At 35.0% G+C, this 26406-nt stretch overlaps 1 protein-coding gene across 2 annotated transcripts in view; it reads left to right on the forward strand.

Annotated features, from left to right (window-relative positions):
- Positions 1-26406, forward strand: part of TPR (translocated promoter region, nuclear basket protein) — a 62637-nt gene that overhangs the window by 29420 nt on the left and 6811 nt on the right. The window contains exons 27-47 of one of the 2 annotated variants that reach the window (XM_029935177.1): positions 283-467; positions 924-1071; positions 4550-4687; positions 4784-4915; positions 5873-6003; positions 7094-7304; positions 8381-8524; positions 8856-9054; positions 10026-10231; positions 10421-10482; positions 12898-13106; positions 13886-14158; positions 15048-15196; positions 15809-15892; positions 18542-18742; positions 19598-19729; positions 19918-20008; positions 22315-22499; positions 23689-23757; positions 23871-23965; positions 25867-25973. In XM_029935177.1, the coding sequence (XP_029791037.1) occupies positions 283-467; positions 924-1071; positions 4550-4687; positions 4784-4915; positions 5873-6003; positions 7094-7304; positions 8381-8524; positions 8856-9054; positions 10026-10231; positions 10421-10482; positions 12898-13106; positions 13886-14158; positions 15048-15196; positions 15809-15892; positions 18542-18742; positions 19598-19729; positions 19918-20008; positions 22315-22499; positions 23689-23757; positions 23871-23965; positions 25867-25973 (3151 nt within the window). Of the gene's footprint in view, positions 1-282; positions 468-923; positions 1072-4549; positions 4688-4783; positions 4916-5872; positions 6004-7093; positions 7305-8380; positions 8525-8855; positions 9055-10025; positions 10232-10420; positions 10483-12897; positions 13107-13885; positions 14159-15047; positions 15197-15808; positions 15893-18541; positions 18743-19597; positions 19730-19917; positions 20009-20208; positions 20448-22314; positions 22500-23688; positions 23758-23870; positions 23966-25866; positions 25974-26406 lie in introns of those variants that run through there. The other variant, XM_029935178.1, reaches the window with a different exon arrangement.

A 26406-nucleotide genomic window follows, 5' to 3' on the forward strand; every position in this document is an offset into this window, starting at 1 on the left:
TAAAGGCGTGGGGGTTTTTAATATACATTGATTGGAAACTCTGCTATTACTGTTTTTTAAGTTTATCTATTTTGAGAGAGAAAGAGAACAAGCTGGGGAGGAACAGAGAGAGAGGGGGACAGAGGATCCAAAGCAGACTCCTTGCTGATAGCAGAGAGCCAGATGTGGGGCTCGAACTCATGAATCATGAGATCATGACCTGAGCCAAAGTCAGGTGCTTAACCAGCTGAGCCACCCAGGTGCCCCAGAAAATCTGCTATTATGATAGACTCTTGTTTACAGGATGAAGTTTCCAAGTGTGTGTCTCGCTGTGAAGATCTAGAGAAACAAAACAGATTACTTCATGATCAGATTGAAAAATTAAGTGACAAGGTTGTTGCCTCTGTGAAGGAAGGTGTACAAGGTCCCTTGAATGTATCTCTCAGTGAAGAAGGAAAATCTCAAGAGCAAATTTTAGAAATTCTCAGGTAAATCCAATAATACTCTTAATGTTTTATTTTGTGGTGTACCAAGCACTGGGTAATGCAATTATAAGTGCATACATTAGGGAAGTGGGGGTTATCTACTATTTATTTATAAAGCTCCTTCCATCCCTATTGGCCAACAGACCCACTTCCACTGAATTAGTGGTCACTTTTGACATTTAGACACATGCCAAGTTAAAGATGTGACTTTAAGTTGAACCTCATAATAAGAACTTGGGTGGGTTCTTTGAAAAACTAAATGCCTTTCTATTATTTTTTTTAAAGATACACATTCTAAAGCCGTTGTCTATAATAAAAATACCTCTCGTTAACTTTTTAATGAAAACATGTAAAAATAGTTACTAACATGAATGGGATTTGTCATCTTAAAGATTATCCAACTTTTGAAATGTATTGTTGACATTTTTTTATTCAATAAAATCTTATATATTCCTGTAGATTTATACGACGAGAAAAAGAAATTGCTGAAACGAGGTTTGAGGTGGCTCAGGTTGAGAGTCTGCGTTATCGTCAAAGAGTTGAACTCTTAGAAAGAGAGCTGCAGGAACTGCAGGATAGTCTCAATGCTGAAAGAGAGAAAGTCCAGGTATGTATCCCAAGTTTTAAGAAAGCAGTTGTTAAACCAAGAGAGCACATTTCAGTTTCTTGCAACATAAAATTTAATTTGGAATAAGCGTTTTTCCTAAATTCACAAATTATTAAACATTATTAAATAGTGATACAGTGTAATGGTAAAAAACTAGTGGCAGTCAGACAGCCTGGTTTTAAATTCTAGCTTTACACCATTAGATGTGTGTCTTGAGTATATTGTTTTCCCTGCTTTTAATATTGGGATGATAATAATGAGGATTAAGTGAGTTAAAGTACATGAAGCATTTAGAAACATGTCTGGTGCGTGGTGAGTACTTAAATAAATTTCAGTTCTCTTTTTTTATTATAGTGTCATATATATGTAGGTAATTATTCTAGGATACAGTTGTATATAGAGACTGCTACAGAACACTTTTTCCTCAGCAAGGGAGCAAAATATAGTCAAAACTATCAACCAGGAAAGGAAAAGAAGATGCTGTAGTTAATAGATAGTCACAGCAAAAGCTCTACTCCTTACCCCACGCTGCCGGCCAAAAGCTTAAAATTGTATGCCCTCATTCTAAGGAGATATAGTAATAGAACTTCACATCTGGAAGGAAGGAAATTATGATCTTCCCTCATTTATCTTCTTTTAAACAATAGTTGAAATGGCTGCTAGAGAAGGGCCATTGAACCCCCAGGGAAAGTGAGTAGATTTATGGAGTTTATATTTTCATACAGAAATGAAAAGTTTCGGAATTACATCTTGACAAAATCCAGTTCAGATAGATCTCGTAATAAACAGACTCTCCATTCAGTGACCTTAACATTTGGAGGGGGAAAAAAAGCTGAATCATGGTTTTTAAAAAGATGGCATATTCTCTCAGTATTCCTTCAGGCAAATAATACTAGAAAATGTCCAACCAACAAAGTTAAAGGGGAGAATCAGCTCCTACATATAATCGGAAGAATCAAGAAATCTCACATACTGTATCAAAAATAATACCCAAGCATGAACAGTGTAGGATGGCAACCCTGTGTCATAGATTTTTTTTTAATTGCACACTTCTTTTTTTTTTTAACTATATTAAAAGCAGTCAGTGGTCTGACAGTAAAATATTTTTTATGAAATACTGTTATATTAAACTTTACTTACAGGATATAAATTAGGATTTAATTAAATCCTTAGAACTAAAGATTCTTAGTTCTAAACTTTTAAACTTCTAAAATATTTAAAAAAGAGAAGAATAAGTATGGATGATATTGTTCGTGTGGGAGGAGGGAGGTGACTGCCATTTTAAACAAGTGGTCGGACTCACTGAGAAAGTAAGGACTGAGCAAAAGCCTCAAGGCGGTGAGAGAGCCAGGCTCACTGAAGTACGGGTACTGAGCAGTCCCGAACTAAAGATTCTTAGGTCTAAGGATTTAATTACATTAACGGAAACATCTGTTGCTTTTCAGACTTGAGAACACAGATGCTTTAATTTCAGCATCCACATCTCAACAGGCAGTGGTCCTGAACAGAAAAGTGGAAAAAGACAGCAGTCCCCAGGAAATCAGGCCCACCAATTTCAGGGATCTGCTCTGCACACGTTCTTTCATAATCTCTGCTGATGAGACCATGAGAAGCAGCAGCACCAAAAGCAAAGTATTTCTTTCCACTTGTCAGATTCCAGACTATACCCAAATGGATAGCAAGGATCAATTTTTAAAAGCTAAAGCAATTCTAGGAAAAGAAAACAATTCATTCAGGGGGATCGTGTGTGTTTACATGGGTCTTTTGTGGCCTTTCTCCAAGTGTAACCCCCAGCAAGTTTCAGAGCTGGCAGGTTTGACTACCCCTGGTGACTGTTATTTTTCTCTTGGTCAAAACCTGAACTAAAAAAACCTGCATCATTTGAGTCACCTGGGTGGCTTAGTCGGTTGACCATCTGACTTCAGCTGAGGTCATGATCTCACAGTCGTGAGTTCAAGCCCTGCATTGAGCTCACTGCTATCAGTCTGTCGAAGCAGAGTCTGCTTCAGATCCTCTGTCTCCCTCTCTCTGTCCTTCACCCACTTGTGCTCTCCCAAGGGAAAAAAAAAAAAAAAAGAACCCGCATCATTTGACAATGACAGCCAAGCGTGGCAGGGCTGAGCAAACCATATTCATTCTCAAGCTGATGGGTAGAGAGTAAATGTGGTTCCAGTACTAAACAAGGGAAGTCTGAGATTCCCTCCAACCTTACCTGATGGCTTCTAGCCACAGCAAAGAAGTGTCATGGAAAGTGTTCAGTGGTGATTGTGCAAAAAGGCACTTGATGAAGAGGAAGGAAAAAACAGCCCTTGATTAAGGTTGGGAGAAGATATGGGGAAAGCCCTGAATTCGTCACCAAAGACCAGTTTCAGGGGGGAGTAGAGAGGGTTACAGTGGTTACAATGTCTCAGAAGGGGAGGGCGTCATCTAAGATTTAAAAAAAGAAACCAGAGGTGCAGCTGGAGTACCCCCACAACCCCTGCACACTCAGCAGTAGTCCCACAGGCTCTGACCTGAAACCTCCACTCCTCCTCTAGCAAGTCACCCCAAGCTGAAGGGCTGTTGCAGGCCATGTAATCAGCAGCAAGGTGATTGTGTGATGTGTCCTTTTATAGTTGATTTAGATGTGTCCAACTGGTTATGAATGGAATCAATTTAAGTATATTTTCCTGATCCTGGAAGTTCATATGTGGACAGTGATTATGCTTGACAGGATTTGTTATAGCGTAGCCTAGCATATATTTCAAATGGACAAAAAAATTAGAATTGCTTACAGTATCTTAAGATAAATTAATTGGCTTTGAATCAGAGTTTCCTTTTAGTACTTTGAGATCTATAAGACATACCTAGAAAATTAACTATGTGGAAAGTGAAGACTGCTTAAACAGGGGAGGAGGAGGGCCTTCGGTTTTCTTTTTGATTGATTGCTGTAACACTATCTTTGGCCTGAGTCATAGCTTTTAAAATGGTGAGGAAATAAAATAACACGTAAAAGATGGATAATTACACCCAGTGAGAACAGAAGTTCCTCACAGTTGAAGAAATATTCAGTAGAACTGCTCAAAACCAGTGATCAAACAACTGAATAAAATGAATTTCTGAACAGTGGGAGACATGCAGGAGGGGGGTAATAATACCATTTTAGAACTATTAATAAATTCAGTATACCAAGAAAAAGAATAGGTAGAGAAAGATTAATAGATAATAGAGATCTGGATTAATGTTTTTACCCAGTGTTAGAATAGATTATTTGTTAGTGGGATTTGTATTTTTTTACTTTCATGCCTTTAATTTTAAACTCACTGCAGTTAGCCTGCATCACAGAAAAATAAATGTGCACAATGTTTGAAAATTTCCATTTAAAAGCTGACATTTAAATTCTTCTTTACTTTTTGTAGGAAAGATTAGAACTGGTAGGAAAAGATAGGTTTTCACCTACTTTTGGATGTTGATGTACTCGTGTGTTTGAAATCTTTAGGTAACTGCAAAAACAATGGCCCAACATGAAGAACTGATGAAGAAAACCGAAACAATGAACGTAGTGATGGAGACCAATAAGATGCTAAGAGAAGAAAAAGAGAGGCTAGAACAGGATCTACAGCAGATGCAAGCAAAGGTTTGGAACTTCCTAATATAGAGTAAATGCATGCCATTTTTAATAATGATAGAATTTTCACATCAGATGTTCAAAAAATACTGGCACTGTTTTCAGGTAAGGAAACTGGAGTTAGATATTTTACCCTTACAAGAAGCAAATGCTGAGCTGAGTGAGAAAAGCGGCATGTTGCAAGCAGAGAAAAAGTTACTAGAAGAAGATGTCAAACGTTGGAAAGCACGTAACCAGGTAAATGCAATTAAACATGGAGGTGTTGATTTTTTACATAATAGGGTAACATTTAAGAGGATGAGAAATGACTAATTTATTTCCTTAAAATTCCAAATTTATACTTTTCCTGAATCTCTAAAATATTTTTGTACATAAAAAAATAAACTTATCTAGCTCATTGAAGCACTTTAAAAAGACTTGTTCACTGAAAACTTTTTGGGGGGACAGAACTGTATAATTTTGATTAGATGGTTAGAAACTCCAGCTCCATATTTAAACAAAAGATTGGAAATCTGCCTTGCCAGATAGTAGTTATGCAATTTACGAGAGTTCCTTAATATTTCCGAGCCTCCTTTCATTTTACAAAATTTAATAAATGTAAAGCAGTTCACTTAGCACCCGACTTCTAGAAAATGGTCTAGAGTGGTAACAGCTACGATCTGAATAGGACTATAAAATTTTAGAGCCCATTTATTCCTGTTTTTATCACACGAGCAATCTGAAAAATCAAGAAAGGAGGGTGATCTTCACAAATATAGGTATTTTCCTGGTAAACTTTGCTTCTCTCTTTCCTGACTCAATGTGATCCATTAAATTTAGTTTATTTTTGTTTGATTGTATTGATTTATAGACTTTTTTTCATTGTAAATGTCACTTTAATGAAAGTAGATGTTTATAAAAAGCTTATAATTTATTTGGATCCCTTCATTTTACTTCTTTGTAACTCTTTTGAAATATTTGCAATTATGAAAAGATAATGCATAGTTAATGACATTTACTTTATTTCCTTTTTCCATTTTGGTTAGGCATTTTAGCTAAACTAAAGCTTCAATCTTATTTTGTAGTTTGGTACTTGATCACCGTGTATTCTATAAGACACCTTATATAAACATAATTAGATATGCTGCTGTTTTATTACAGCATGTTAGTTTCATAAAATCTATAAAACCTTATTAAGCTTTTTTGCTACTCTAGCATCTGGTCAGTCAACAGAAAGATCCAGATACAGAAGAATATCGGAAGCTCCTTTCTGAAAAGGAAGTTCATACTAAGCGTATTCAGCAGTTGACCGAAGAAATTGGGAGACTTAAAGCTGAAATTGCAAGGTATATGGAAAGAAGTGTTACATTGTATATTAATATGTGAAATCTTAAAACCAAGTTTATTTCTACTCTTTACATATTGACTTCCCAAGTGCTTCCTGAGTTAGAAAGAATGAAACGTGCTAGAGCCCTTACGTGCAGCTTTTCCTTTATTATTTTAAGGGTCCAAGCAAGCAGTAATATAATTTTATGCCTGTATATATGATTATTCCTTTTTAAAAATCTACACCTTTGATGTGAATCCAAAGCTAAACGTATTTATTTTCTTAACAGTCATGATAACTCTGCAAGTAGGTTTTTCTTGTTTTGGTTAGCATTTATTTGTGAGTATTTTCAAAATGTTTAATAAAGGAAGGTTTTAAATTTTTTTGAATGAGCTTACAATGTACTGGTGCTTTTTTAAAGGTATGAAATTTAAAGTTAAAATTAATATTTCTGACACCTTTTTTAAGTTTAAGTTTTAGTGTCATTTATTTGTGTTAGCCTTTACTTCTGTAATACTTAACAGCCTACAGATTTTTCACATATATATTCTCTTTTTTTATAGCAGTCTGGCATTTTAAGTAGGAGAGATAGTAATTAGTATTTAATGAGGAAACTGAGATTCAGAAAGGTACCCTGAACTATATCCTGCATGCCTGTGTTTGCATGGCCTGTAAATGGAGAGATTTTTCACATTTTTAAAGTACTGTAGAAAAGGAAGGACATGTGACACAGAGACTACATGTGGAATACAAAGCCTAACATATTTACTCAACATCCATGTAGTAGGAATTGTATATTTTGCTATCAGGCAGACGTGGATTAAAATCTGTGTACTAACATTTGATTACCATGTAAAGTTGTGCAGGTGCTTAATCACTTGTAGCTCAGTTTTTCTCTTCTCTAAAATGGGCAAGTATGCCTTTATAATAGCAAATAAGATCTTTCTAAAGAACCACAGATTGATAATTTAAAGAAGTATCTTTTGGAGAGAGAGAGACTCTGTGTGTTTTAGGATTTTAAAATAAACATACTAAAGCAAACAATAACAAATTAAAGGATTTTAAAATTTGAAAAAAATCTCATATATGTTTCTCCTTTTTTTGTTTAGATCAAATGCATCTTTGACGAACAACCAAAACTTAATCCAGAGTCTAAAGGAAGACTTAAATAAAGTAAGAACGGAAAAGGAAACCATCCAAAAGGACTTAGATGCCAAAATAATTGACATCCAGGAAAAAGTCAAAACTATTACTCAAGTCAAGAAGATTGGGCGTAGATACAAGACTCAATATGAAGAACTTAAAGCACAACAAGATAAGGTAGTTTGAAATAATTGTTTTGTGTGTGTGTATGTATACGTATATATAATTTTTTAACATACACAATTTTATATAAGTTTTATTTATAATTTTTATTGATTTTTAGATTCTGGACATAACTAAATTTACATATGATTTTTTGGTTTAAAATTAGCTCTTTAATGTTATAAAATTAATTTTTAAATTATATTCATGAAGAAATTTTAGTAAATGCTTGATATTTGAACTCAGTTTTCCAACTTCAAATATTTTCTTTTTTCAGACCTGTTTTTGTAACTTATTGCTGACTAAATGTGTGTATGTCAAAAAATGATAGTTCTTTATAATTAATCAGTCCTTATTATAATTTTACATAAGTAATTTATATTAACCACCTCTCAGAAAGAATTATTTAGTTCTTATACCATTTTGAAACTGAAATAATTCCCAAAATTAAAAACACATGTATGTTAGCTTAATTATATGTTTAGCACCTGTTAGAGCAAAGAATATATTTTAAAATTCCAGAAGTTAGAATGCCTGGGTGGCTCAGTTGAGCGTCCCTCTCTTGATTTCATCTCAGATCATGATTCCAGGATTGTGGCATTGCGCCCTCTATCAGGCTCCATGTTTGAGATTCTCTCTCTCTTTCCCTCTCCCTCCCTCCCTCTCTCCCGCATCTCTTTCTCTCCCTCTCCCCGACTCACAACTTGCAAATGTGCACTTGCTCTTTCTCTCTCTCAAAGAAATAAATAAAATCTAAAACTATCCAAAATTCTTACCCCTTAGTGTTGACTCCATTAGCACTTAAGTGCTTTTTCACTTAATGCTTTATTGTGGAAATATATTTGTATGTCAGATATTCATGGACAGTGCAGCATCATTTTGATTAGAAGGTTATTATCCAGTTGTATAGAAGACCCTAACATATGTAACTAACCTTACTTTCAGATATTAGAGTTATTCCATGGAAAATTCACTTACGAATTTCACCCTTTAAGATAAATTTCTTTGCATATATTACCTTAGATGAACTTTTAGAAGTGAAATTATTGGGTATAAATGTGAAAGTGTATTATTTATGCTTGTTACCTTAGGCCATGGAGACCTCTGCTCAGTCTTCTGGAGAGCACCAGGAACAGCATGTCTCAGTCCAGGAAATGCAGGAGCTCAAAGAAACCCTCAATCAAGCTGAAACAAAGTCAAAATCACTGGAGAGTCAAGTAGAGAATCTGCAAAAGGTATGAGTGAGAGTAGTGAAGAGTGTATGTGTCCCTAATCATTTCCTTGTTAAAACTTGAAGAAATATGTGTTGAACACTGACAGTTTCTCTTGTCATATGAAAGCATATATATTACCTTTTTATGGATATTTCTTTTATATATGAATGACATGTATACAAATAGTATCTAATCATCTTTAAGTATCCACTTGAATGGTTTGACCACCATTTTACATTTATATTTCTATTTAATCTGAACAAATTAATAAGTTTTACATCTTAAGTCTGTAAGGTATACAGTTTATATTGGTGTAATTGAATTACATTAATACTTCACTTTCCTTTAAAAGACATTATCTGAAAAAGAGACAGAAGCAAGAAATCTCCAGGAACAGACTGTGCAGCTTCAGTCTGAGCTTTCACGACTCCGTCAAGATCTTCAAGAAAGAACCACGCAAGAGGAGCAGCTCCGACAGCAGATAACTGAAAAGGAAGAAAAAACCAGAAAGGCCATAGTAGCAGCAAAATCCAAAATTGCACATTTAGCTGGTAAATTTCTGTATATGCTAAAGTTTGAATTTGAGAAGACTTAAAGTTAAATGGAAAGAAAAAAGTAAATAACAAAAAATTATTTGTGTGTGTGCTTTAAATATTAGGTTGATTAATGTTAGACACAAAATTAGAGCAGTCTTAATTTTCAAATAATGAGGATGTCCCTGATCTGTTCATGAAGTTTTTCCTAATGTTGGTTGGTAATAGGAAGCACTGTGGTCCTTCTCTTTTATTGTGTAACTGTTTCTGCCATCTGTTGGGAGATCTTTTGGGTCCACCATATGCTATTCAGAGGCCTTCTGTAAATTACTAGATAGCATTGGCTCTTAATAATTTTTTTTGTGCCTCACTTGTCTGGGGGGTTGGGGAGAGAGGTTCACCGGCACTTTGTGGAGAATATCATGTCCATTTGTGAAGGGTCCAGTGCTGGAGTGCTCTGGACGTAACCACCTTGCTTGCTGTTCTGCTTGGTGGGCAAATGAAATGCCCAATCAGCTAGGTTTTATTGTAAGCAGTTTTTTTAATGATCTGTAATATAGTATCCCAGCAACTTATTTCATTAAAAAAAAGTCAAGTTACCTGATTATTTTTAAGTATATTATTGATTGTATGAAATGAAAATTTTGGAATTTATAATAACCTTGTATTTTAATAATGCATTGAAATATTAAGGGCTATATATATAAAAGGACTTACGCTGTCTACAGTTTATGCTGTATCCTTTGTCTTTATGAAATCTTAAAGTTACATATTTTTATGTTGCAGTATTTTTTAATACTGGAGTAATAAATCTAGAGAGATGTAGATACTTGCTTATTCAGATGTATTATGTGTCAGAATTAATTGTAGATGTTAAGGCTCAGGAATAGAACCTAATACAACCTTTGTGTACCTGTGAAATGCGTAAGTGTTCTTTACTTCCAGCGTTTGATTATAATAATAATAGAATCACATGGTTACTTATTTAGGTGTAAAAGATCAGCTAACTAAAGAAAATGAGGAGCTTAAACAAAGGAATGGAGCCTTAGATCAGCAGAAAGATGAATTGGATGTTCGAATGACTGCTCTTAAGTCCCAGTATGAAGGTCGAATTAGTCGCTTGGAAAGAGAACTCCGGGAGCATCAAGAGAGACATCTTGAGCAGAGAGATGAGCCTCAAGAACCTACTACTAAGGTAGTTAGCTAATTCTGTGTAAATGACAAATCATTTTGTCCTTGTACGTTGTACTTGAGGTGTCTGATGATTTAGAAGCCTTTGAATTCTGGCTAAACAAAGTATTCAGAGAGAATAAAATATTTTGATGGCAGTGTTTAGTGAACTCTTGTAGGGTAGACAGAATAATCCATAATTTTCTTTTTATAGGTCCCAGAACAGCAGAGGCAGATCACATTGAAAACTACTCCAGCTTCTGGTGAAAGAGGAATGTGAGTTTAAGTTCTTTCACAGTTTATCTGTTGTTGTTGTTTTTTTTTAAGTTCAGGGAGTTAGTGACCTTTGAGGAGAAAATCTGTATTATAAAAATACGTACTAAAGAGCTATTTATCTGTACAATACTGCATCATGTAGTTGCAACCCTTTTTTCCAGAACTCTTGTTTTCAGCGTATTTTCAGTCTTATCAGGTAGCTCTGTGACCAAAAAAACAGGATTATCTTTCATATCATAGACTTCTAAGAGGCTACTGATATTCACTGTGATGTTATGTGATAACAAATCAAAGAGGCTAGGCTAAGACCTGAGTTCAGTGATCAACAGTTGAAAACATTCTACATTATCCAGAGGCATCATTGCAGAGCATCTCCTACAGTTCTTAGTGCTTAAATTCAAAACCTTTTTAATAAGACTTCTGAAACATTTAGTAAACAAAAAATATAGAACTGTACCCTATAAATATTTTTTGTTAAGGCTACCAAAAGTACCCAAAGCAGTGTTAGGAAAAACTGAATAAATAGGTTCTGACTTCATATCAAAATTGTACTTACTGAACCCTAGAAGAAACACTTGGTATTCCCTTTTTTTTTCTTCTTTAATAACACCTTTATTGAGATAAAATTAAGCCCCATAATTTACCTACTTTGGTGTATAACTTGGTGTTTTTTGTTTGGGTTTTTTATTCTTTTTAATTCCAGTGTAATTAACATACAGTATTGTATTAGTTTCAGGTGTACAGTATAGTGAATCAACAATTTTCTATCTTAGTTACTCATCACAACAACTGTACTCTTAATCCCCTTCGTCTCTTTCACACACCCCCTGCCCCCCGCCCCAGCTACTTCCCGTCTGGTAACCACTAATTTTTTATATTTAAGAGTCTGTTATTTGTCTCTTTTTTTCTTTGTTCATTTATTTTGTTTCTTAGATTCCACATATGAGTGAAATCATGATATTTGTCTTTCTCTGGCTGACTTATTTCACTCTCAATCCATCCATGTTGTTGGAAATGGCAAGATTTCAGTCTTTTTATGACTAATATTCCACTGTGTGTGTGTATGTATACCATATTTATCTTACCCATTTATCTATTGATGGATACTTGGGCTGCTTCCATAGTTTGGCTAATGTAAATAATCCTGCAGTAAATACAAGGGTACATATATCTTTTCAAGTTAATGTTTTCATATTCACTGGATAAATACCCAGTAGTGGAATTATTGGATCGTATTGTAATTTTATTTTTAATTTTTTGAGGACCCTCCATACTGTTTTCCAGAGTGGCTATACCAATTCACATTCCTATCAATAGTGCATGAGTGCTCTCTTTTCTCCACATGCTTGCCAACACTTGTTATTTTTTGTCATTTTAATACTAGCACCCTGATTTGTATGAGGTGATATCTCATTGTGATTTTGGTTTCCATTTCCCTAATGATTAGTGACATTAAGCATTTTTTCATGTGTCTGTTGACATCTGTATGTCTTCTTTGGAGAAATGTTTCTGTCTTCTCCCCTTTTTTTAATCGAGTTACTTGTTTTTGTGATGTTGAGTAGCATGAGTTTTTTATGTAATTTGGAGATTAACTCATTATCAGATATATTATTTATTAATATCATCCCCCATTCAGTGCAGTGCCTTTTGGTTTTGATGATTGTTTCCTTTGCTGCACAGAAGTTTTTATTATTTTTATGTAGTCCTGTTTAGTTTTGCTTTTCTTGCCTTGACATTGGTATGGCCAGTGTCAGAGAAATTACTGCCTGTAGTCTCTTCTAGGATTTTTATGGTTTCAAGTCTCAAATTTAGGTCTTTAATCCATTTTGAGTTTATTTTTGTGTGTGGTGTAAGAAATTCATTCTTTTGCATTTAGCTATCCAGTTTTCTCAACACCATTTGCTGACGAGACTGTCTTTTTCTCTTGTGTATTCATGCTTCTGTTGTTACAGATTTATTGAGTTTATTTCTGGGCCTTCTATTCTGTTCCATTGATTTTGTATCTGTTTGTGTGCTAGTACCATACTGTTTTGAGTACTGCACTATATCCGTTTTTTTTTTAAGTTTATTTTACTTATTTTTAGAAAGAGAGCATGTACATGTGAGTAGGGGAGGGACAAAGAGGGAGAGAGAATCCCAAGAAGGCTCCATACTGTCATCCCCATAGAGCCTGATGGAGGGCTTGATCCCTTGACCTGAATCAAAATCAAGAGTCAGACGCTTAGCCAACTAAGTCACCCCAGGTGCCCCGGCTACGGTAGATCTTGAAATCTGGGATTGCAGTACCTCTAGTTTTGTTATTTATCAAGATTACTTTATGTGGCGCTTTCTGTTTTGATAGACTATATGTACTTTATAAGGAATATTTATAGTAACTTTATATGAGTCGTTATTCTTGCATTTCCCCTCTGTAAGTGCCAGCACATCAGACCCACCAACAGCCAATATCAAGCCAACTCCTGTTGTGTCTACTCCAAGTAAAGTGACAGCTGCAGCTATGGCTGGGAATAAGTCAACCCCCAGGGCTAGTATCCGCCCTATGGTTACCCCTGCAACTGTTACAAATCCTACTACTACCCCAACAGCTACAGTGATGCCCACTACACAGGTGGAATCACAGGAAGGTAAGTAAAATAATAAAAGATCTGATTAGACTAACTGCTCATTTAGATTTATTATGAGACGATGACAGTAGCTTCAAGGATAAATGTGGCTTCCACTAAAGTTCAAGACAACCTATAGTAAAAGTGGACAGTTAATATTTTCAAGTGTGTGCCTCCCAGGATACTTGTTAATGCGGTGAATTTCCTTTCTCCTTCCTTCGCTTTCTGCTTTGTTTTGTTTTTTGTTTTTAAACTGAAGAAGAAGGAAAATAACACACCTATAAGTATAAAACATGTTTTTCTAAGGCCAACATTTTTACTTCTAATGGTTAAGGAAGATGATATGAAAGCCACCTTGGAAAACCTTACTAAATGACTTATTCAACGCAGACACCACTTTTTCACTGAAGCTATCTGACCGATTATTATCTCCACTTTGTTCCCTTGGCTAGTTTCTTACTCATTACTAATACTTAATAAAAATCTATAATTTGTCTTTAAGCTTCTTCATTAACTTTATTTGATTAAGATTTAAATTAAATCATAGATGCAAAGAGTTTGGTTATTTATTTAATCCAGCCACCAAACTACACACTGCCATGTCAGTCACATAGACAACACAAAAATGCGTAGTACATTAATTACCTTTACCCACAGCTTTTGCCGAGTGAGTGGTAAGAGATATATACACAAATAACTATGTAAAATATTACCTGTAACACAGTAGTTAGGGAAAATCCAGGTTTGCTAAGAATATTATTATTTTACTTAATATATTCAATGTTACAATTACTTTTCAGCGATGCAGTCAGAAGGGCCTGTGGAACATGTTCCAGTGTTTGGAAGTACAAGTGGTTCTGTTCGTTCTACTAGTCCTAATGTCCAGCCTTCGATCCCTCAACCCATTTTAACCGTTCAGCAACAGACGCAGGCTACGGCTTTTGTGCAGCCCACCCAACAGAGTCATCCTCAGATCGAGCCTGCAAATCAGGAGCTGTCCCCCAGCATAGTAGAAGTTGTACAGAGTTCGCCAGTTGAGCGGCCTTCTACTTCCACAGCAGTATTTGGCACTGGTAAGCTTAATTTTATTTATTTTGTTGTAATTTTTTTAATCTTTAACTTTTTTTGGTAAGATTAATTTTAAAATGAAGTTAAAGTAGACCTGTGCATTATAGTTTCTTGGTTATGATACACATCTTGAGTATTCTTTCTACACACTTGTTTTCTAAACAAGTGGTGTTAGGAAGGACGAATGGGTTCCTAACGCTTCATGTCATGTTTACTACTAGATCATTCATTTTTGTTATTAAGATTTTTCTTCTCCTCCAGTTATATTGACTGATTTTAAAGGTGATACAACCCCGTAACATTATACGTAACTTAGTACAGGTCTTGAGGAGGAAAAAAACATGTAAGAGAGGACCACATAAGAATTTTCAAATCTAAACATACAATGTAAATTTTTTTATCCAAGGAGTCTTGGATTTTACAACAATAGAAGGCCCTATGTAAACTTTTAGATAGCAATTATATATCAGTACACAGTGAATCAAATGCATTGCTGTATAAGTTGATGGGGCTTATTAACCACAGATAAGATTGATAGTATAAGGCCATTGATTTCAGAGTAGGTGTGTGGGGGAGGGTAAAAGGGAGAAGGAGAGAGAATCTTAAACAGGCTTCAGACTGGGTGGAGCCCAACTCTGGGCTCATCTCCTAACCATGAGATCATGGCCTGAGCCAAAATCAAGGGTTGGACGCTTAACCAACTGAGCCACCCAGGCACCCTCGTTGCTCTTTGTTTACACATATATTAACAGGAGTAAATTACATTGAACTGTTAAGTGTTTACTATGTCTTTCTTTAGTTAAGTGAACAAAATCTTTCAGAAATTCACTTTGAGTTAATTGACATTGAGTTTGTTATCATCTATTTCAAGATTTAAATTATGTAATTTCAAAGTTTCAGCTACCCCAAGTTCTTCTTTGCCTAAACGGACACGTGACGAGGAGGAGGATAGCACCATGGAAGCATCAGACCAAGTCTCTGATGATACGGTAGAGATGCCTCTTCCAAAGAAGTTGAAAAGTGTTACCCCTGTTGGAACTGAGGTAAGATATTCTTCCAGTCGCATTATTAAGTGAATGGACCTGTTGGAGCCAAAACCCATCACTTAGGAAACTCTTATTGAACTTGCTGCAAAGCTTCAGCTGATAGCTCAGGTAGTGTTGCTGTTGCCAACATTTTTTTATAATTGGCTTGTTTTTTAACTGAATTATTTACCATTTTGGTTAAAAAAGTTATAAAACTTGTATTCCATTTCAAAGTTGAGTGGCGTTTTTGTAATCAAAGAATAAAGAGTGTATAGTCTCATGGACATATTTAAACTATTGCCTGCCATCTTTTTTGAGATTAACCAAAACTGTACTCCTTTAATTTCTTTTATTGAAGTGAAAATTGTAATGAATTAAGTTTTAGCCATGAAACTTAAATTCAGAATACTTAATTTACTTAGCATGGATTTAATTAGTGTTTATAAACTTATTTATACTGAAGAGGAATGTGGTTGATTATTTTGTATAAATTTAAGAGCATTTCTATGTGACTTAAGAGCAGCTTCATAAAATTATAGATCTTAAGTTTTATTTTATTGGGAAAACTAGCTGAGCAGGTGACTATCTAGTGAATTGATCTGCTTAACACACTTGTGTATTATGAATCAGGAAGAAGTTATGGCAGAAGAAAGTACTGATGGAGAAGTAGAGACTCAAGGATACAACCAAGATTCTCAAGATTCCATTGGAGAAGTAAGTAAAACACATTTAAAGTCATATATTGCTGCATTTAAAGAATGAAATCAGCTTTGACAAATTGAAACATTATTTGGACTTTTTTTTTAACTTCATGCTTTTATATTTAATGAAACAATATTAGAATTACCATTGCAATTTCTGTTTTGTTTTACTCCTAATTAGTATACTGCCTTATAAACTTTGTTAAAGAGATGTTTTATTTTATTTAGCACAGATTTTTGCAGGCTAAGAGTTGTCATGAGTAAAGATTATCCACTCTTAAATCTTTGGAAAGATGAGTACTGGTTGAGTTCTGAGTTAATTTATAGTGCCCCTTTGGTGGTCCTTAATTGCTCTCCCCTCTATTGCTTCTCTTACTGGATTAAAATAACCTATGAAAGGAAATGCATTTGTGTATTTTTTCATATTTTGAACTGTGAGGCTTCTCCAGAGGCAGCCCCACTAGTGCGTAGACTCTGCACTTATAAGCCATTATATTCCATTCCCGAGTATACTACTTAGAAGTTGTGTGACTACAGCAAGTCATTGATTCTCTCTCAGCCTTAATCTTCTCATCTGTTGGAATAATATAACATGATTTTTAGTATCATAAGCACTAAAAATACATGACAGTTACTACTATTTTAAGTACTATTACTTTTCTTCTGTCCCTCTGCCACAATAATTGAGAACTCATGGTAGAATAATATTAATAGTTTAACTACTGATAATTAACCCCATTCCCTACACACAGGCCAAGTGTTCTAGGAAATTAGCATTTGTTAATTAATTTAATCCTCAACAGCCCTGTTAACATGATGCTCGGATAAGTAACTACCCAACTTCTGATAGCACCAGACCTGAGACTTCTTAAACTCAGGCTGTCTAGTTTCTAATTATACTCCTCAGTGTGAAATAGTACTTTCTGTCTAGATAAATTTTTAGAATCACTTATGCTAAAATTGTCTATATAAGAATAAGGAATTGGTTCAAACAGATCATAAGCAGCCATAAATTGCAAGTAAATTTTAATTTCTTAGATGCATTAATTTTTAAGTTAATTTTCTCTATGTTCCTCAATTAAGAGCAGAAAACTAAACCCTAAAGAGGAATTCATAGTACCCTAAATGACCCCTATTTTATTATCTTTCAGACTCATATCTGAAGAGCATAATAACACATAATAACACATAATAAACAATTTTGAAATAATACTTGATTTTCTAATTTATTGCCAGACTTGGTCAAATTTACTAAAATCTTCTGTACAAAGCTTTTCCTTGAGATTGGCCAAATTACCTATGACTCAGAAGTACCAGTTGGCATTCCAGCCCACTTTTAGCACTATCCACTGATGTGTAAAGTTCATTTTTTGGATTTTCTGACAATGAAGCAGATGTTCTTTGTAAGCATTGCTCTCCTTGAAATAAGCATGTCACTTTGTAGCACAGTTTTAATTTTATCATAAATTACTCATTTTTTTTTCATTACAGCAAATGTAATCTTTGTGAATGAGTTCACAAGACATCATTTTGGGCTTGTATAAAAATAGATTTTGTTGAGTGCTTAACCAAAAAATAGGCATTTAATTTTTTATAGTAAATAACAAAAATAAAGCTTAAATTACAGTTTATTTCACAGGCTAATAAGATAGAATTGTGAGGGTGAATTAGGCAAAGGATGAATTAGGCAAAGAATTATTTTCATATCTAATGTCTTCAGTGTGGTTTGAAGGCTTAGTATAGCGAGTTTTTAGGGAGAGAAATTCCTTTGTAAAAAGACCATAATAATAGGAACCCCTGGATGGCTCAGTCGGTTTAGCGTCTGACTTTGGCTCCTGTCATGGTCTTGTGGATCATGACTTCAAGCCCCGCTTTAGGCTCTGTGCTGACAGCTCAAAGCCTGGAGCCTGCTTTGGAGTCTGTGTTCCCCTCTTTCTCTGCCCCTCTCACACTTATAGTCTGTCTTTTCTCTCTATCAAAAATAAATTAAACATTTTTAAAAAGCAACTGTTTTAAAAAAGATAATAATATAGCTTATTTTGTTTAGTGTGTTTCCCAGGCTATTTCTGGTTTGGGGAATAAATTTCTTTTTAATAATAATAAGTTGCAGGCCCATGAATATAGTCTCTTTTTCTGACTTTGGTCTGCAGCTGCACTGTCAACTGACCACACTGGCTATTAAACACTTGAAATAGAGCTAGTCTGAATTGAGACAGGCTGTGAGTACAAAATCTACATTGGATATTAAAGGACTTAATTATAAATTTTAAAAGGTGGAATATCTATGTAATAATTCTTAGTTTGATTACATACTGAAATAGTATTTTGTATATATTAATATTAAACTGATTTTACTTGTTTCTTTCTTTAAATTATTACTTGAAAATTGAAAATCACATATGTGAAACATTGTGGATCACTTCATGTTTCTGTTGGACAACATTGATCTATGATATCATGCTGGTTTGAACACACATATATCTGTATATATGCATTTTTTCTTTTGTATTGGAGTATTACCCATGAGGTTTATAATAATTCTCCTATAAGAACACAGTAAAGAAACCAAATTTATTTTCTTTAGCATGTGTTTCAAATTAATTTTGCTTTTAATAAAAATCACATTTAAAAAAAAAATTTTTTTTTTTTTCACTCTTAAAAGGGAGTCACCCAGGGAGATTATACTCCGATGGAAGACAGTGAAGAAACCTCTCAGTCTCTACAAATAGACCTTGGACCCCTTCAATCAGATCAGCAAACGACAACTTCATCCCAAGATGGTCAAGGCAAAGGAGATGATGTCATTGTAATTGACAGTGATGATGAAGAGGAGGATGATGATGAAAATGATGGAGAGCATGAGGTAAGTCATCCATTGTTTTTAAACTGCTGGATGAAATGCTCAAATCATCAACTGCTAATTCATCAACCAGTGACATCAATCTGCTTCCCTGTCAGTTTAAATAGATTATTTCGCTTTTTTTATACCAATAGTTCTGTAATTAACATTTTATAATGAAATTGAGCATAGAACAGTAATGAAAAATCCATCTTTTTTTAAATTGCTAAGCCCTTTTAGGATTTGCTAATAAATGTGTTAAATTAATTGAACTTAATTTTAAATCTTATTGATAACTAACTGGATTTATTTGTAAGCTCTATCATTTTTGAGATTAAAAAATAGGGTTGTTGTTTTTCTTGTGTAGTCACGTAATTTTTTTCAAAAATAATGGAACTTTTTTGTGGTTTTTTTGTGGGGGTTTGTTTTTGCTAATTGAAGCATATTTTAAGTGAAACTTTGTGTTTTTTATTTTGGGAATTCTTATTGACAACTGTTCATTTTAGACTCTTTCATTAATCAAACAGTGGTTTTTAAAAATTCATAGTTTAGTATAATTTCATTTTTTTTCTTCAATGCCACTTTTTTAAATTGAGAATTAAGTGGACCCGAACACATTTGGACATCTTGGAGCTTTGGCGTTTGAACTGAGCTCATGTGAGCAGTTGGGATACAGAATTGATTATTATAGTACTCGTTCCAGTCAGCCTCACAGTTGTGCCATTTGCTGCCACTGAAATAATGGCACATAATCTCATGACAGCTCCTGTGTCCTGATCGCTCGTGTGTCATTGAACTTGTTAAACACGCCGTTAGGGCGTGCAGAGTATGTGTGCTACGTCGTAGGTCTTTGTTTCTCCTCGGGAATTTTTCTGCTAGGATTATGAAGAAGATGAGGAAGATGAGGATGATGATGAGGATGACACAGGGATGGGAGACGAGGGAGAAGACAGTAACGAAGGCACTGGTAGTGCAGATGGCAATGATGGATATGACGCTGACGATGCTGAGGTACGTGGCTGGAAGTAAGAACTTGCTAGAAAACATACTGTTTCCAAGGGTATACAAAGGTCTTTATCCTCAGAATACTGACACATTTTATATCTTTGGGTTTGTTTGTTGTTACTGTGGTTTAGTTTGTTATTGTGTTTTTAAGGTAACTAGTATATTTGCACTTAGTCAACACGTTTTGTTTTTAGGGTGGTGATGGGACTGATCCAGGTACAGAAACAGAAGAAAGTATGGGTGGAGGTGAAAGTAATCAGAGAGCTGCTGATTCTCAGAACAGTGGTGAGACTTTTTTTAAAGAGACCTTTTTAATTGAATACTCCAGTAATATTTTCTAAACTAGGATAGCATTGGATTATGTAAATAATAAAACTTGGTTAGTAAATTAGCAAGCAGTAGATTAGCTTATTCTAACTTTGTTACTATTCTCTCATATAAAGTCTACTATATTTATCATTAAAGTCATTGTACTGTCTTTTCAGCCACATCAGAGTTCTACAAGATTCAAACGTTCTGCAGTTTGTAAAGTATTGTAAATGTAATGTGTTACAGCGATTTTATTAAGTGGACAAAGTTCAGTCGGTGACCTCTAACAGCAGTAATAGCAGTTGACAGCCAAAGGAGGTCATCTGAATCAAGCCGTATATTTGAAGATTTGTGGGTGTAGTGTTGACTGGTTTTGCGGGGTTTCCATTGAATAAAAGATACTGTGGTCATTGCAGCATGCCTTTTGTTGAGTATTTGATGGGTCCAGACCTCCCAGAAATGTTGTAGGTATTAAAGGATTCTGGAAATCATAGAAAATTTTTGGTTTAGAATCATTTTTAAATGTGTTTTAAAGAATAGGTGATCATCTGGTATAATATCCTGGTTTTACAGATAATACTGAGCCAAAATCATAAATGGTAATGCAATAAAGCCTTATATGTTTAGACCATCAGGAAAACAGTATTTCTTTGTAAACCTGCACGTTTAAAACTGCAAGGTATGGGGCTTGTGGGTGGCTTGGTAGGTTAAATGTTCAACTCTTGACTTTGGCCCAGGTCATGATCTCGCAGTTTGTTGAGTTCAAGCCTTGTGTCGGCTCTGTGCTGATAGAGCCTGCTTGGGATTCTGTCTTTGCCTTTCTCTCTGCCCTTCCCTACCTCTCTCTGCCTTACATTCTGTCTCTTTTTCAAAATAAATAAATAAACGTTTTAAAAAATGCAAGATATGTGCTTATTTGAATTAAGATAAAGTAAGGGCATAGGCAACCTTTCAGCTTTTAAATTGTTTAAGAAAAAAAAAATGTTATACCACATACTAAAACATAGTATTACTTTTTAAGAGACATAGGAGAGAGATTAATGATAATTTGGGGACATAATTTACATTTTATAAAACATTTTGTAGATTTAAGAAACATCCTGTGTTTCAGTTAGGATATAAGAAGAAATATGTTTTGCCCTTATTAAGTATTATTACTGAAAGGTAAGTCTTTTCAGGGTCAATGTTCATAGCCATTTTCCCAGATACAAAGCATATAATAGATGTTCATTGAATACTTGCTGGAGACTTTCTTTTTTACAGTCAAACAAAAATAGGCCTAGTGATATGGATAAAATTAAGTTAGTGGATGTATTTGGTATTTTGCCAAAGAGTCACACAAAGAATGCTTTTCCTGAGCAACTGTACTTACAGTAAATTGAACAATGACAGGGTTAAAGATGCCAAACCCCCTGCATAGAAATTCAAGTATAACTTCTGACCCCCCAAAACTTGGCTACTGATGGCTGACTGTTGACCCAGAAGCCTTAGTGATATCATAAAACAATTAACATTTTTTACATGTTGTGTTTTATACTATGTTCTTATAATAAGGTAAGCTAGAGAAAAGAAAGCATCATTAAGACAGTCACGAGGAGAAAATAGATTTATTGTACTGCACTGTAAAAAAATCTGCATATATGGACCTGTGCCGTTCAAACCCATGTGGTTCAAGGGTCAGCTCTGGTTAGTTCTTATGATAAGCTCATTGGTTTAGGTATCAGTTAAGAATCAGAGGGGCACCTGGTTGGCTCAGAACATGGAGTCGGTAGAAGATGCAACTCTTGATCTCGGGGTTGTGAGTTTGAGCCCCATGTTGGGCATAGAGATTACTTTAAAAAGAAAAAAAAAAGGTCACATAGCTATTAAATGTTATAGCTAGAATCTGATTCCAGACCTCAGACTTTTGAAACTACTGAATTCTGTGATAGCCTCTTTACTTTCCCAGAAACAGCTTCTGTTGTTTTTACCATGTGTTTAGAAGACCTAGACATCTGAAGACCAAGACGTTGAAATTACAAGTTTATGAAATCCAAAATACAAAAGTACCTTTTAGTTGGTTCCATTAACCAACCGAAGAAATAGACTCAGAGAGGTTAAGGGACTTGCCTAAGGCCGCACAGCTGATAATTGCACTCCTGTTGTCCACGCCTCAGTACTTTGCTTCTGAAAGTATTAGTGAGGTGAACACCACTAGTGGCAAGATTTATACTTGTAGGGGGTTGTCTGGGTTATTCTGTGATACATTTAGTAGTTCACAATAAGCTTCTCTCTTCCTGTAGGTGAGAGCAGTACAGGTACTGCAGAACCGGCATTTTCCCAGGACATCTCTAGAGAACAGCAGCCATCATCAGTGTCTGAAAGACAGACCCCTCGAGCACCTCAGTCTCCAAGACGCCCTCCACACCCTCTGCCCCCACGACTGACCATTCATGCTCCACCTCAAGAATTGGGACCACCAGTTCAGGTATTAAAAGTACTGGTCAATCTGAAAAATAAACAAAAAAAATCTTGGCTTTATCTCTCTCCTCTTTTCCGTTAGATACTACTTTTTCCAGAAGTTAAGTAAACTTTGTAATGTTTTAGCACATTTTTAAAAAGTGTTTTGAACTGAAACTAATCTCTTATTTCTTTTCCTTAAATAATGGCAGTAATTTACTTCATAAATGAAGTGAGTTTTGGAAAGGCAAGGCTTACTAAAAGTTATGTATAAGTTGAAATGGTTACAGTCATAGCAAATAAAGGTCTGGTCACTTTTTCTGAATGCTAAAAAGAAAACGGTTTCTGGGATTTTATTTAAAGTAAATTTTATTTTAGCAGCAGACCACCATATATTTTGAAGGTTTCTCTTTCTAAGGTGCGCGTGTTTTTTCTTCAAAAGGAAATTGCTCTTCTGCTTTACAAAACATTTTTTCTCTCATTTTGTTTCATTCATACACATTAATTTCCACTTTCCTAATTAATGAAATCGTTCATGACCCTTAGCATGTAGCACTCTTTGTAATAGGGTTGGACATCTCTTAATCAGAAACTCTTAAACAGCAGGAAAACTACTAAGGCTCTTAGTAATCTAGCTTGACTCTTACCTGCATTATGGTATACTGAAAACTGTCAAGTGTAGATTCTTCTAAAATACCACAACTGAAGATAACCTTACTATGTAAAAATATAGCCTTAATGGATGGTGTATGGACCCCGCAATATATACCAAATCTCCCAATTTAGAATTATCTTAATTGGGCAACAGTTTATGTGAGGAACATATTGCTGTTTGAGCTACAAAGAATAATTAAGCTTTAAGATCCAAAGGCACATTTCCTAATACCTTAAGTTAAGGAAATAGAAAGTCCATTAGCTACATACAGATAAAATAGGACCAGAGATTAGTTTCAAATATTGGATAGTCTTTTATCTATTGGTTAATAAAATATTGGTCAATATTACAGTCTATACAGTTAAAAATTTATCACTATTTAAAACTGATTTCTTTAGTGAAAATGTTAGCAATTTTTCCTGAAAAGATACCCTGATGGTTATGTTATCTGCTAATATTTCAGTTCTCTTAGGATCAGTATAGTAAGGTATATCTATTGGTATTTGGTTCTTGTTTCATTGCCTGATTCCTTAAAACAAATGTAATTCCCTTCTTGACGCAGAGAATTCAGATGACTCGGAGGCAGTCTGTAGGACGTGGGCTTCAGTTGACTCCGGGAATAGGTGGCATGGTAACTATCTACCCCTTACGTGAGAGTGCCTCATTTGTTAGCAAACACTTACGTAGTCCATATGTGTGTTCCTGTCATGCTTGTTGATTCCCCCATTTCTGCCTTCATTTCAGCAGCAGCACTTTTTTGATGATGAGGACAGAACAGTTCCCAGTACTCCAACTCTTGTGGTACCACATCGCACTGATGGATTTGCTGAAGCAATTCAGTAAGTTCACAAACAAGAAACATATTTTTGTGACTGATCATGTTCTCCCTTTTTCCCTGTTTGTTTATATTTGAGTGATTCATCACTTGCTGAGTCCCCTTTAATTGTGTCCTGAGCACTGGGGTAGGAGGGTTGAGGATGTAGTGTTGGGGAAAATGATATAAAGGTGAATGAAATGTAGTTGCTTCCATTAGGAATTTGAAATTTAAAGGCAGTGTAACAGTGGTTAAGAACACAGACTCTGAAAAAAAGAAAGAAAGAAAGAACACAGACTCTGGAGTCAGAGTGCCCGGGTTTGAAACTTGGCTGTTCTGCTTGCCCCCTGTGTCTATTCCTGCGTATCCTCAGTTTACTAATGGGCATAATAATACAGTAGTTACTACCATAGAAGTTGTGGGAATTAAATGAACTGATTTATACTAACATGGTTAGAATAGTACCTAGTACATAGCAAATGCCTTGCAGATGTTGATGAAGATGTTGGAAATGGCAGTGATCATGATGGATGGTATTATTTCAAAACTATGAGGAAACTAATTGTCACCTACGCAATCTAGAAGGAGAATAAAAGGATAAGCAGTAGGCTTTTTAATACAAAAGAAGTGATTTATAGCAACAGGGGAAACGAATCCGAGGCTTCATAGGGACAACATTGGACTGAGTCTTAGAAAAGAGTACTTACCGCTTACTGAGCATTTCCATGAACCTGTTTGTTTAATCTTTAGAGCTATGAGCCTAGACACCATTAGTGTTGCTGTTTTACAGATAAAGAAGCACAGAGATGTTAACAGCAAGAAAGTGGCAGTTTTTATTTCTAACCAGTCATTCTGGCTCTAGAACTCTCTTAAAGGATAAAAAAGCTTTCTATGTGAAAGTAGCTAAAGTACTGGCTGCATAATAGGATGTACTTGAATACCAGAATGAAAAAGTTGCATAGACTTGGGAAAAGATTGATTGTTCTTTAGTATGTGGTAATATATAAGTAAATAAAACCTATTTTAAACTTGCTCAGTTAGCCATAACTCATCTTGGTTAACAGTTTTCCAAGTGAACTGATTAGTGTCTACCCCTCCCTTCTGGAAGTCAGCCTGTCAGAAACAGACTCCAGTAAGCTGGTTCTGAGTGACAGGTAGTCAAGTCATCAGATTGTTGCATCGCTCAGAATGCAAGGTTCTGATAACTTTGTGAAGAGAAGTTTAAAACTCCACCTGAAAGAGATGTCCTTAACTAAAGCAATAGTGTTGATGTGAAAAATAAAAGAGATTTAAGAGTTAATACAGAGGAATAATCCATAAACATTAGTGGCTGGCTAGTGTAGGAAGGTGGAAGGGGTAGGGTAAGGCGTGGACAAAGAGAAAGAATGCTGTTGTATATTCTGGATTATGGGTGGGCAGGTGGATGATAGTGTTATTAGGTCAAGGGGAAAACAAGTTTCTAACCATCTAATACTAGACTTTTTCTAGACCTTGGGGAGCCATGTGGTGAGCTCTTTCAGAGAGGAAATGGGCTAAAGATGACTTATCTATGGATCAACGGTGAAAACCCAAGACAAAAATTTTTTCTCATGACTTCATTCTAGCTCTTTTTTTGTTGCTTCTCATTTTAGACTTGGGTTGTTTTCGGTGTATCTGCATGGAGATGGAGATCCAGCAGATTCAGGAAATGTGAGGCATAATTCAGGAGAGCTGAAAGTTACATATAAATCACATATATATAAATCACATATATTCTTATTAAATTCATTGACAACTGATATTTTGAAAATATTTCTGTATCAACTTTATTTCCAGTCTGTTTTCTTCCCACTTTGTGCTTATTCTTCCTTTTATATTGTTTTCCATAATGGGGGTTTAAACAAGGTAACTTTAGATTTTATCTTAAATTCATTTTTATCTGTTTAGCTCCCCACAGGTTGCTGGTGTTCCTAGATTCCGGTTTGGGCCACCGGAAGATATGCCACAAACAAGTTCAAGTCACTCTGATCTTGGCCAACTTGCTTCTCAAGGAGGTAAATAGATAAGTAAATGCTTAGATCTCCTGTATTTGCACATATTCAAGTAATAAGCTGATGTGATTTTTTTTTAATTGAGCAAATATAATTTTTTTTAAGTTGATATCTAATAACTCCTATGCAGATTTATGGGAGAAGCTGTATTTACTCTTTGTTAAACATTGCCTTATACATAAATCTTACCTTTCCAACAACGTTCTCAGTTCTTTGAGTATCAGGACTAGATTTTACATTTGTATCTCTTCTATGTGTCATACATGTACTAATTATTCAGGAATATTTGTTGAGCCAATACAAATACATAGATACAATGAGCCATTTTAAAGTTGGAAGGAATGCAGCATATTTTATGTTTAGTTTGATACTTAAAATTGCTAGTTAAAGGTATAAAACTAATTAGATATCCACTGACATTAAAAGTAAGAAAGAT

Source organism: Suricata suricatta, chromosome 3, assembly GCF_006229205.1.
Source record: "Suricata suricatta isolate VVHF042 chromosome 3, meerkat_22Aug2017_6uvM2_HiC, whole genome shotgun sequence".
Classification (NCBI taxonomy): domain Eukaryota; kingdom Metazoa; phylum Chordata; class Mammalia; order Carnivora; family Herpestidae; genus Suricata; species Suricata suricatta.